Genomic DNA, 13,580 nt, shown 5'->3' on the forward strand with positions numbered 1-13,580 from the left:
AAATAAATAAATAAATAAATAAATAAATAAATAAATAAATAAATAAAATATATATAAAATCCATAGCAAGAAATTTGAAAACCTAGAAAAACTGGATAATTTCCTAAGAAAACATAAATGGGGGCACCTGGGTGGCTCAGTCGGTTAAGTGTCTGCCTTTGGCTCAGGTAGTGATCCCAGAGTCCCAGGATTGAGTCCTGCATCAGGTTCCCTGCTTCTCAGGGAGCCTGCTTCTCCCTCTGCCTCTTCCTCTTTCTTTCTCTGTCTCTCATGAATAAAATAAAAATAAAATCTTAAAAAAAAAATGAATCTGGGAACAAGTAGAAAACTCAAACACACCAATTACAATAGACTAGATTGGAAAGGTGGTTAATAGCTCAGCATTGAGAAGGTACCAGGACCAAGTGATTTCATAACTTGTTTCAGCTAACTTAGTAACAGTAACTCCAATATTATCTAAGTTATTCCAGAATGAAGCAAAGGATGGAAAATGTCCTAACACATTTTATGAAGCCAGCAAAACTGATAGAGTAAAAATTTAAAAGAAGGAAACCATAATCCCACTTATAAATAGAGATGCAAAAACTCTAAATAAAATATTAGCAAGTAATATTCAGTAATGATTCAAAAGAATAACACTCTGTGACTAATTAGAGCTTAATTTGAGTAACTCAAGAGTGAAATTCAATGTGATAAAGTATATTTGACAAAAATCAACAGCAAACTCTTCTACTTGATGAAATAAAACCATTTCAAATACAATCAGACCGAGATGCCCACTATTGCTATTATTCAACATTGCTTTGATGGGTCTGGTAAAGGAAATAAACACTGAAAAAAGGATACATTATTTTTGCTAATTACATATTTGTGTACTAACAAAATCCAATAACTATAGTTTACCAAAAAAAATTTAGTAGAATTAATGAGAACATTCAATAAGGTAACTCTGATATAAGATAAAAGTCTTTAGGCTTTCCCTATTCTAGCATAAGCACACAGAAATAGAAATAGGAAAAGTATTCCATACACAATCGTGAAAAAGTCAATAAAATATTGTTATGGAATGAATGTGCCCCCCATTCATATGTTGATGCCTCATCCCCAATATGATGGTATTTGGAGGTGGGGCTTTTGGGAGGTAGGTAGATCGTGAGGGCAGAGCCCTCATGAATGAGATTGGTGCCCTTGTAACAAGAGGCCAGAGAGCTAGCTAGCTAGCTCTCTTTCTGCCATATAAGGATAGAATGAGAAGCTGGTGGTCTGCAGCCTAGCAGAAGACTCAACAGAACCTGACCATGCTGGCATTCTAATCTCAGATTTCCAGCCTCCAGAACTGTGAGAAATAAATTTCTGTCATTTATAAACCACCCAGTCTATGGGACTTTGTAACAGCGGCCCAAACTGACTAAGACAAAGATTTAGGAATAAAGTCAGCAAGGAAAGCACAAAATCTATATGATGATAATCATAAAAACATATTGAAGAATACATTTAAAAATCTGAGCAAATGAAATGAAATCCATATTTTTAGATGAGAAGATTTAATATCAATTCTCTTAATATCATAAAAGTGTGGAATCAAATAGCAAGTAAAATATGGGTTCCTAAAAGAGAAAAGGAACATTAGGTAAAAGCTGAAGAAATCTGAAAAAACTATGGACTTCAGTTAATACTAATGCATCAATACTGGTTCATTAATTGTAACATATGTATCATACCAATGTAAAATGTTAATAGGGCCAAGTGGGTGAGAAGTATATGGAAACTCTTGGTAATATCTTTACAATTTTTCCTGTAAATCTAAAACTGTTCTAAAAAATAAAGTTGTTGGGTATTTTTAAGATTTTTTTTTTTTAATATTTACTTATATTAGAGAGAGGCAGAGAGAGACAGCACAAGTGGAAGGGGCAAAGGGAGAGGGAGAGAGATCTCAAGCAGACTCCCTCCTGAATGGGAAGCCCAATGCAGGACTGGATCCCAGGACCCTTAATTCATGACACAAGCTGAAACCAAGACTTGGACACTTAACTGACTGCACCATCCAAGTGCTCTTAAGATTTATTTTTTAAGTAATCTCTACATCCAGTGTGGGGCTTGAACTCATAACCCCCAAATTAAGAGTCTCATGCTCTACCCACTGAGCCAGCCAGGCACCCCTAAAGCTTATTTTAAAAAGCATATTTGTAAGACAATCGGGGAAGTTTTTTTAAAAAAACAGATGTAATTCCTTGGGGCACCTAGGTGGCTCAGTCGGTTAATCATCCAACTCTTGATTTTGGCTCAGGTCATGAGATTGAGCCCCGCGTCAAGCTCTGCACTCAGCCTGGAATCTGCTTAAGATTCTCTCTCTCTCCCTCTGCCCCTCCCCGCAAGAGTGCACTCTCTCTCTAAAATAAATAAATAAACCTTTAAATAAATAATTAAATAATAAAAATAAAAAACAGATATAATTCCAATTAAATGAATAAGAGTATCTTAAAGTTTAAAGAGAAAATAAATGCCCAAGGAAGCAAATAAATGAATAAAAAAAATAGTGAAGGGAAATATCCTACAAAGACACTGTAATTAAATCAATATGAAGTATTAGTCTAGGAATAGATAAATAGATCTAGTAGGGGACCAGAAGGGAACCCAGGAATAAAATCCAGTTTATATGCTATGTCAATATACGATAAAATGATTTCAGTTCTATGGGGAAAGACTGATTATTTAATAGTAATGTTGGCACAACTGCTATCCAGCTGGTAAAAAATAGTCCCCAATCCCATACTATAAACAAAAAACAAATTCCAAATGGAATAAATGTGTAATATAATAAAGCATCAAAAAGTTAGAACAACACTTACAATCTGTTTCTTAACCAGAAAGAAAAGATAACCATATTTGAGTTTATAAAAATTAAAACAATCTATGTTGCAAAAGCCATCATAAATAAACAAAACTAATGAATAGGCAAAGGATAGATTTGGGGAAATACTTGCAAAAGAGATAACAGATAATGAGTTAGTAATCATTACCAATATAAAAAGAGCTCTTAAAAATTGGCAAGAGACAAACAGTCCCATAGAAAAATGGAGAAAGGATGTGAAAGGGAGTTAGTTCATGAGAACAAATCCACATAGCCACAAGCACGAAGATGCTCAAAATAACCAGTAATTAGAGAAAAGCAAATTACAGTGAAAAAATAATACATCACTCTACACCCAATCAGATAAAAGAAATTGGAGAGCAATAATACCAATTGCCCACAGGATGAAAAGGAAAAAAATGTAAATTGTTTACAGCTGTTTTGAAAAGCAGTCTGACAAATATTTTTTAAATTAATAGTACACAGACATGTCAACCACACTTCTGGGAATCTATCTCCCAAATATGAAATCACCAGTAGAATATTTATTATGGCATTGCTCTTACTGGAAAAAAAAAAGAGAAACAAAATGAATTCTCAGCAATAAGATAATAAATAATGGTACATTAATACTGTGGAATATTAAGCAGCTATTAAAAAGAATGAATTAAAGCTCTACCATTTGACTTGGATGGGTTTCCCTGGATGTATTTTTGTTTTGTTTTGTTTTCTAATTCCAGTATAATTAATACACAGTGTTCTATTCAGGTCTACACTATAGTGATTCAGCAATTCCATACATTACTTAGTGCCCATCATGGTAAGTGTACCCTTAATCCCCTTCACCTATTCCACCCAGCCCCCACATACACCCCCACTCTGGTAACCATCTTTTTGTTCTCTATAGCTAAGAGTCTGCTTTTTGGTTTGTCTCTTTTTTTCTTTGTTCATTTGTTTTGTTCCTTAAATTCCACACAAGTGAAATATGGTATTTGTCTTTCTTTGACTAATTTCGCTTAGTATTATACTCTTTTGGTCCATCCATGTTGTTGCAAATGGCAAGATTTCATTCTTTTTTATGGCTGAGTAATATTCTGTTGTATATATATAACATCTTCTTTAACCATTCGTCTATGGATGGACACTTGGGCTGCTTCCATAACGTGGCTATAGTAAATAATGCTGCAATAAACATAGGTGTGCATATATCTTTTTGAACTAGTGTTTTCATTTTCTTTGGGTAAATACCTCATAGTAGAATTACTGGATCATATGGTAGTTCTTTTTTTTAAAGATTTTATTTATTTATTTATTTATTTGAGAGAGAGAGAGAGAGAGAGAAACAGCATGAGAGGGGATAGGGTCAGAGGGAGAAGCAGGCTCCCCGCCGAGCAGGGAGCCCGATGTGGGACTCGATCCCGGGACTCCGGGATCATGACCTGAGCCGAAGGCAGTCGCTTAACCAACTGAGCCACCCAGGCACCCCTCATATGGTAGTTCTATTTTTAATTTTTTGAGGAACCTCCATACTGTTTTCCAGAGTGGCTACACCAGTTTGCATTCCCACCAACAGTGCCTGAGAGTTCCTTTTTCTCCACATACTTGCCAACAGTTGTTGTTTCTTGTGTTTTTTATTTTAGCCATTCTGACAGCTGTGAGGTGATATCTCAGTGTGGTTTTGATTTGCATCTCCCTGTGGTTTTGATTTGCATCTCCCTGATGATGAGCAGTGCGGAGCATCTTTTCATGTGTCTGTTGTCTATCTGGACATCTTCTTTGGAGAAATGTCTATTCATGTCTTCTGCTCATTTTCTAATTGGATTATTTGTTTCCTGGGGATATTTTTGAATCTTAAAGTGAGATGCACAGAAGTGTGTACACCATGATCCCATTTTTAAAAAGCAAATATTGCTCATAACCCAAAACTGTTTGTGCACCCAAGTGTGTGTGTGTGTGTGTGAAGGTGAATATGGAAACAAACACGGGAAGAAGCCCTCCCAGTTGCTAACATAGATTACTGGTAGTACTGGGAAGGAAGAAGGGGTGTGCAGGGGTTGAAAAGAAAAACTGGGCAGAATGTATATGATATGATTACATTTATGTGAAGGATATTAATAAAAAACCTGCTACAACATGGATTAGGATATAACATGATAGGCATGAGCATCTATCCTCCCATGCAGCCCCTATTCCTAATACTTCATAGTCATTTGGCACTTTATCATTTTTTTAACTACTTAGTTCTATACAACATAAGTCTCACAATCTTTTCTGCATTTTGGACAATCCTACTGAAAATTAGTTTTTCATTAACTGTTACCATACATTTTATGAAATTGAATTTTTAGACCCCACTTTCCAAGTTGGGTTACAAGTTTTATACACAAAGTATGTACTTATGCATAAAGAAATTAGAAAAAATAAGGAGTTAGTGGTTATATGTTTACTGATTGATGAATGTCTATAAAATGAAAAAACTAGTTACAGAAAAATATGCATAAAGTAGTCTATTTTGGTAAAAACAAACAAAATCCTAACTATAAATGCTTAAATACTTTAAAGTGAAAGAGAAAGCTTCAGAAAGTCTTCACAAGGCCACAGGCCCGGGGTTCCATCAAGAGGAGGGAAGCAGAGGTAAAGGGGCAAATTACTAGCTTTGCTTTTTTACCTCTCAGCATCTTACTACTTCACTTATTACAATAGGCAAAAAAGTATTACTTTTGAAATCTGAAAACATTAAGTAATGAAAACAAAGATAAACTGCAAACAATAAAATAAATTGGGTATGACTTAGCACTTTTGTCATAAGATCCGTTATGAAGATTAAATGAGATAAACCATGTGAAGCGTGTAGCATATTACCTAATACTGCAAATACTCAGCAAATGTTAGCTATTTTTTATTTTAAAAAAATACTTCAGAGAACAGTGGAATTTATGAAACTGAAAAGATAAGGCCTTTGAATATGACAGGGCACTGTTTTCCTTACTACTGAACCCAGGTCTCCTTTGGAATGCAAGGACTCATTATGGTAGCCCTAAAACTCATAAAACACACTTTTACCAACAGTAAAAATAAAATTACAATTAGATAAATAAGATACTTAATAAAAAGTAGAGAGCAGCCTTTTTGCCTTGAAGTCTACTTTAAAAACTTCAAGAACCAGGAGTGCCTGGGTGTTAAGCATCCAACTCTTGATTTTGGCTCAGGTCATGATCTCAGAGTTGTGAGATTGAACCCCATGTCAGGCTCTGTGCTGGGCATGGAGCTTGCTTGAGATTCTCTCTCTCCCTTTCCCTCCACCCCTTGCACATGCTCGCATGCTGTATCTCAAAAAATTAATTAATCAATTAATTAAAAGAACTTCAAGAACCATCCAAAGGCTTTTGCTTCTTCACAACCACTTTGGATGAGAGATACATGGGCCCAAGATGTTTCCCCCATGTTAGAAGAGACAGAACACAATTCAAATAGATTAAAGAGTGACACCATTGCTCTTTTGGAGGGCCTGCCCAAGTGGGAAATCCATTCCTAAATGTATAAATTCCATTCCCAACTCTGAAGATTTCCTTGCTGGTATGCCTAAAAACGTGTTAGTTTAGTTATAATCTACAAACTGAATTTGGTCCATCAATACTATTCTTAGTGTCCAATGAAACATTAAAATAAGTTCATTAATAGCATGAGTGCATTATTAGTCTTGCTACTTACATGGAATTGACTTTCTCTTCGGGGCCTTGCACTTGGCCTGTCACAGTGCCTTTGCTGGTATTCTTCACCCAGCCAACCACTCCTATTTTCTTAGCCTCACCTTCTGTGTACTGGTTTTAGGAGAAAATAAATGAAACAAAATCCAGCATTAAAAAATGTAACTGATAGTTTTTTTCCTACAATCCATGCCAAAAATTCTGTAGCTGACCTACAATCATACCTGTTTACAAGACCTTCACCTAAATGGGATCTTATTAAATTCCACTTTCAGGAAAGCGAATATTATGAGAAAATAAACTGATAGTGGGAATTACTTCAGAAAACAGTTTCCATGATGTGTTTTGGGATCCATCAAATTCAGTTGCATGGCCCCTATACCTTCTAACACTCAATTACGTTGTCTGGATTCCACATGATCATCACTCCAAGATCTTCAATCACTGAGGGAAAATACTGAATCATGATCAATATACAGTATTCAATTAAAAGATTCTGATGTCTTCCATTGGCTATGGACTTGCCACACAAATGTTACAATTGTCTATAGGTAAGTTTATTTCTCCTATTATTCTTTACAGTCTTTTAAAAATTCCTCTTCTCAGTTCTAAATTCAGTTACGCTGACAAATGAAAACCTAGCAACATTTTGATTTTGAACTATTTTATTGACATCATACAAAATTCTTGTGGATGCTATCTACGGAAATTTTTTAAAAACACAGTCTTCTGTTTGGAGGTCAGAGTGACCAAGAATCTACACACTCTACATCCCCAACCAAACAGAGATGGTTACAGCTAGGATTTATGGTGAAGCTGGTTGTGAAAATGATAATGAAAAAGGAGACAATCTGATCTGTGGGGTAGGGAACTATCTCAAAACGAGGAGACTTCACTGGTTGGGAACATGCTAGAACCCTCAGAGGTTAGGAACAGAGAGCTAATCTAGTGACTGCTAGCTCAGGCAATAGGTGAAAACACATGCACATTTTACTTTTAGGAAAAAAGCATATTAACAAAATAAAAATTTTAAAAGTAATAAGGAGTCTTAACTTGTCTTAATCCCTGAGAACCACTTCCTTATGCAACATGAGCATTTTTTATCATGCAATTCAAGATAGAGACATTTGCCTGGAGGGCTTCTTCCATCCAGAACAATGACAAAATCTCATACTTTATATTCAGTAAACCTAACCAAAATGTTTAATTTGATTATCCCAGTAGAGATACTTTTGAAATTCATACAAAACATTAACTACAAACTAGGCAGGCTGTAATGCTTTTGATAGACTACTTCCAAAAGACAACTATAATAAAAAATCTCAAGCAGTAATTTGGAAGAAATACAAGTACTTCATTTACCATCAAGGACAGAAAATAAGCACTAGACCAGCACTAAGTAGAAAACTGCTCTATCTCTGTAAATAGAAATAACAAGTAGGGGGGAAAAAAACCAAAAAATTCACTTACCATTCTGAAGCAAACACCTGTACAAAAAAAAAAGATAAAAAGAAATGTCAGTTCGTTTAACTTTTAAAAAATTATGTATCTCCTGACTTCACTTTCATCTATTTTATTAAATAGTAAGTAAATGAACAAAAACTTTCATATCTGAACATATTCAGAGAATGTTTTTTAAAATTATTTTCTTTTAAAATAAAAACAGAAAAGGAAGACTTTTTGGAGAAAAATAGTATTATTCTGAAACCAAAGAATCATGAAAAGCCACACTGCATATTCATTCTATTTCAAAAGGGCAAATAAAACAAAATACTTATTACCAAGGACAGTTAAGTATATTTGGCATACAACTTACCCATCCTCAGTTTTTAGAATTTCTTCTTTAAGTGAAAGGAATAAATTCAAATTTGAATGCAATAAAACATTTCTTTTTTTATTTTAATTCCATAGTCTGGAAAAAGCAAAACTATGGGGACAGGAAATTGATCAGGTTTGCCAAGGGCTGGGGGAAGGAGAGCTGCAAAGGGGCAAGAGGGAAATTTCTGGGGTGAAGGCACTGCCCTGCATCTCAACTGTGGTGGTCATTAAGTGATTGTATGCATTTTTCAAAACTCATTAAACTATACACGAAAAAAAGGTGAATGTTACTGAATTTAAATTATATCTCAACTGAAAAAATGTTTTAAATACATTGGGAAATCATAAGTGATAAATCAAACCAATATCCAAAGAGGTCAAAAGATAGTGCCTATATATAGAGCAATTGAGCCTACTTAAAAAGATACAGAAGAGATCGATGGTTTAGATAATGTTATGTATTTTGTATTGAGCCTACTTAAAAAGATACAGAAGAGATCGATGGTTTAGATAATGTTATGTATTTTGTATTGAGCCTACTTAAAAAGATACAGAAAAGATCGATGGTTTAGATAATGTTATGTATTCTGTAAGCAGATTTATAATAACAGGGGGTATCATTTGTTTTCTCATGATAGCGTATTGTGATATCAAATGAGGATGAAGAAAAAGAGTAGTAATGCAATAAAGACAGGATATATCACAAATGGAATTTTTATAGGGCTATAAAGATATTTTAAAAGATACATATAAAATGGGGAGAAATGATGAGTGGCAAGTATTGATCTGAAGGGGAATCAGAAAGGCAATTTGTTATATAGATGGAAGGAAAGACAGTAGCTTGTAGATATTCAAGGATTTGGCAGAAAACCAGAGAGTAACTTCAGCTAAAGCCGACCATGTAGAAGAGAGGGACGGAACAGAAAACAGGCCAAACTGTGAAAAGTGTGCAGTCGTTTTATCCTAAGCCTGAGAGGAACCCAAAAAGACACTGCCCAAGAAGCATTAAAGGTTTAGGGCAGGGCTGTGTTGTGCCCATTACCCCGAGGTCCTCCACAGCCAGCAGCCCCCTGTGATGTCAGCATTAGGAAAAGAAAGCCAGGCAACGGAAGTAAACAGAAATTGGAAACATCTGGTCCGGCACTTTCCTATTCAAAGAACAGCCCAATGCCCAACAGCACCAGCAGAAGTGGAGTTTTTCAGATAATCATATTCTCAGGCCCCTTCCCCAGACCTCCGGAAACAAACTCTGCAGGTGGAGTCCAGGAATCAGGTTTTAGCATCCTCCCCGGGTGATTCACAGGCACACGAAAGTGTAGAACCAATGGGTGGTGCTACCTTAATGGAAGGCCTGGGAAAGGTTTGAAAAGGACTTTTTTTTTAAGATTTTATTTATTTACTTGAGAGAAAGAGAGCATGAACGGGGGATAGGGGCAGAGGGATAGGGAGCCTGATGTGGAACTCGATTCCAGGACCCTGAGATCATGACCTGAGCCGAAGGCAAATACTTAACCGACTGAGCCACCCAGGCGTCCCAGAACTTTTATTCCCAATCAAGAACTGCATCGTAAAGGGAAAAGTCTTGTAGGGTATTGCAGATCTGATGCCTTTCTGGATGACGCTGTTCAGGTTCATGTTGGTAACTAAATCATGTGCTTGCAGAGCAATGTTCCTTCACCTATTTTACAAGCCCACAGCACTACAGGAATGGAGCTTCAGACAATGAAAAGGCAAAAAAAACCCTCCCCTGTGCCCTCCTTGGACCTGGTGTTAGAGCAGCCCACGCAGCCCTTCACTTAGATTGTCACTTAGTTAAATATTCAAAACCATGTCACTGCACTCACTTTAAAAATTATTCCTAGCCCCAAACTTCATTTAAGACTTACCAAAAAAAAAAAAAAAAAAAAAAAAAAGCTGATTCTGTTTCAATGTTTTTAGAAACATGGGTAATACTGTTTTTATGCCCTAGTCCAAATTATCATTTCTCAACAGCCTCCTTAACTCGTCTCCCTGCTTCTAGTTCTGCCCTCCTACAGTCTATTCTCTATAAAACACCCAAGGTGATTTTCTCTTCTTAAGTAATGTCGTATCACTTTCTTCCCCAGCTTAAAACCCTCTACTGGCTCATCATTACACTCAAAATAAGAGGTGTCCTACTGGCCACAGCCTCCAGACTCCCTCCCCCATGAATCTACCTCATATTTTAGGACTCCCTCTTTGCTCTCTCCATTTCAGACAAATTTGCCTCCTTCGTGCTCCTCAATATGCCAAGCATATTCCTGCCTCACAGTCTTTGTATGTACTATTCCCTCTGCCTAAAATGCTCTTCCCCTGACCTTCTAATGACTAACTCCATCTCCTTCATGTCTCTGCACAAATGTCATCTCCTTAGAAGTATTAATGAAGGATGGTTGGGAGAAAGGCAGGCAGGGACAAAGGCCCCCCACCCCACCCCACCCCCGCTCTAAGAGGAAACCACCCTTAAAAGGATTTTACACCACCCTGGACGGAGCCGTCCAACCTTTCCTAGGTGATAGGTAGATGACAAAAACCTGATTGGGTGACAGGCGCATGGAGGGTTAATAAGATTAAAACAGCCTGCCGACAAACCCATAAAATCCCCTAGACTTAGAAACTCTGGTGGCAACCCTCTTGGGTCCCCTCCCTCTTCAGGAGCTTTGCACTATCGCTCAATAAACTTTGCTTTACTATCACTCAAAAAACTTCCCTTTGCTGCCCACCACCCTTCCTCTGGTCTGCCTCTTCATTCTTCAAAGCGGTGTGACCAAGAACCACGGGCACTAAAGGAAAAAAAATCCTGTAACAATATGTCACCTGACCAATTCATCTAAAACAACAATGCACCCCATATATTTCCTGTATATGTATAGTATTGATTACCATATGACATTACAAGACATTTGTCTACTTTTTTTTAATTTCCTGTCTTCACTGAAAGTTCTATTAGGACACGACTTTTTTCTGTCTTGTTCACCACTGTGTTCCCGGCACCTAGATCAGAGCTTGGCACATAGCAGTTGAATAAATGAATGAAAGATAAACCAGCTGATAATTATTTAAGTGAAATACTTAACTCTCCTGTAATAATTCCTTATTAATATTGCAAATATACATACAGGCAGATTGATTAGACTTTAATTCAAAATGATGATAATAAATTTACTGCATTCCAGAGCTGGGAAGAATCTCAAGAATTCTGTGCTGATTCTAGCAGAACTTTACCTAAATAATACATAGTGTTATGAAAATTAGTAATGGGAAATTTGACTCAAATGGAGTTGGGAGGTTTAAGCAGGGGGAGCTCTCACGCCCTGCCATTCATAGTCCATTGCAGACCCAACAGGAAGTGAGGGACTTGACCTTACCCATGCTTGACCTTGCACATAGATAGTACTCTGCTACTGCAGCCTAAGGAAGAAACACTTTCCTCATTCCCTGCCCCCTCATCTGGGCAACAGCTCAGTCAAAGAGAAGCCACCACACTTGGAATTCCCAGTTTACCCCACTGGAGTTTTAGTCCATAATGGCCTTCCCAAAGTACCCCTTTTGTCCTTAAAAAAGCATGCCTCTCCTTTGTTGCCCAGACTCACCTAAGGTTGTGCCCCAACTTGTTTGTCCTGATTCACAATTCTCTTTTATTCCCAAATAAACCCTTTTTTGCTGGTAAAATAACTGGCAGTTTTACTTTTAAAGTTAACATTACATGTATACATACATATTTAGTATATAAAATAAAAGATAGTAAGAAGCCACTAGATAATGCCTAAGTTGGCAAAAAAAGAACTATTAATATCAGCATGTTGTTTATAAATAAAGACATAACAACCACAAGAACGGGAAAAAGTAAAGGTTAAATCGGTCGTCTTATAGAACTTAACAGGATTTGAGATGAGAGACTGAAGCAGAATGTGTGGCTGTATTTATAACTATGAGCAATTTATTAAACAAATTTATAACTATGAGCATTTATTAAACAAATCTTAAAACAAAGAGCTAAAGGACTGCCATTTAAGAGACATAATTTTAGGCTAAGTTCATACTGCTTGACAAACCAGGTAGAAAATGGAAATGTTGCCCATTACTCTAGGCAGTGACAGATGGACAACAAAACATAAGACTGAAATAAATCATGTATGAAAGATTCAGTATGGACTTAACAGAAACTTAGTTTGTCTTGGTTATCGATCTAATGTTTTGAGGTTGAGACCATGGAGATCAAAGATTTCCTGGAATAAATCCTTCTGTGTCACTAGCTGGGAAAGAATACAGAATGTAATCATTACTGTTAAATTTACTTAATTTATAAATATCTGTGGCAGACATTGCTAACTGCCTACACAGAATCCATTCTCCCCTTCTAACTTTCTAACAGATTCTGATTTTACTCGGGGCAGCAACATGCCTTTCTATAGTTCCCGTCTTCCTTGTAAGAAGAGTGGCCCATGAGATGCGAGCCATGTCCCTGGTGGAAGACTTCAGGAAAGCGCGTTGACAGGACTGACACGGCCGGCGGTTTCGCCCTCATAGCCTCCCTCTTCCTGACTGTAGGTTGAATATCATGATGGAGCTATAGCAGCCTTCTTGAAACCATGAGGAAAAGGCCAAGGACATCACAATGGCCTCGGCCCTGACCCCCCTGAGGGGAATGGGGAACGACTGCTAAAGGGAAATGTGAGGGAGGGTTTCTCTTTGGGGTGATGGAAATGTTCTGGAATTAGTGGTGATGGGTACAAAAACATCGTGACTACTGGAAAAAATCACTATATATTTAGTATGCTTTGAACACTTTAAAGGGGTGAGTTTAATATTATGTGAATTATATCTCAATTTTTAAAAATGTCACCCCCCAAAAAAAAGAAAAAGGAGAGCAGAAAACAGGACCGTGGTGTAGTCCTTCCTGCCTCTTTCTGTCAAACAGGGCAGTCATTCTCCCATTGTGGTCACCAGACAACCGCCCTAACTTTTCCTTTCACCCCACACAAAAACACTCTGGGGAACAGAACATCTTGAAGAACCGGGGCCAGAACTAAATGGTGGAGCTCTCTCTGGACTTTGCAACCTATTTCTAGAGGAGAAAGCTTCTGAGCCTCCACGGTAGTTCCTTCTTTGAGGAGGAATATCCATTAGTGTGACACTCTTGGCCACTCTACCCTGTCCCTACTCCTCCTCAGGGACATGCAGGG

General features: G+C 37.1%; 1 protein-coding gene across 7 annotated transcripts in view; it reads right to left on the bottom strand.

Annotated features, from left to right (window-relative positions):
- The window catches only part of ACYP2 (acylphosphatase 2), a 168,390-nt gene that overhangs the window by 148,208 nt on the left and 6,602 nt on the right, over positions 1 to 13,580 (bottom strand). For all 7 annotated transcript variants that reach the window (XM_035001557.1, XM_035001560.1, XM_035001558.1 and 4 more), the window contains exons 2-3: positions 8,029 to 8,045; positions 6,563 to 6,672 (exon numbers count right to left, since the gene is read on the bottom strand). In XM_035001557.1, coding sequence (XP_034857448.1) covers positions 6,563 to 6,672; positions 8,029 to 8,045 — 127 coding nt within the window. The remainder of the gene's footprint in view (positions 1 to 6,562; positions 6,673 to 8,028; positions 8,046 to 13,580) is intronic.

Source organism: Mirounga leonina, unplaced genomic scaffold (assembly GCF_011800145.1).
Source record: "Mirounga leonina isolate KUSES-001 unplaced genomic scaffold, KU_Mleo_1.0 Mir_125, whole genome shotgun sequence".
NCBI classification, from domain to species: Eukaryota; Metazoa; Chordata; class Mammalia; order Carnivora; family Phocidae; genus Mirounga; species Mirounga leonina.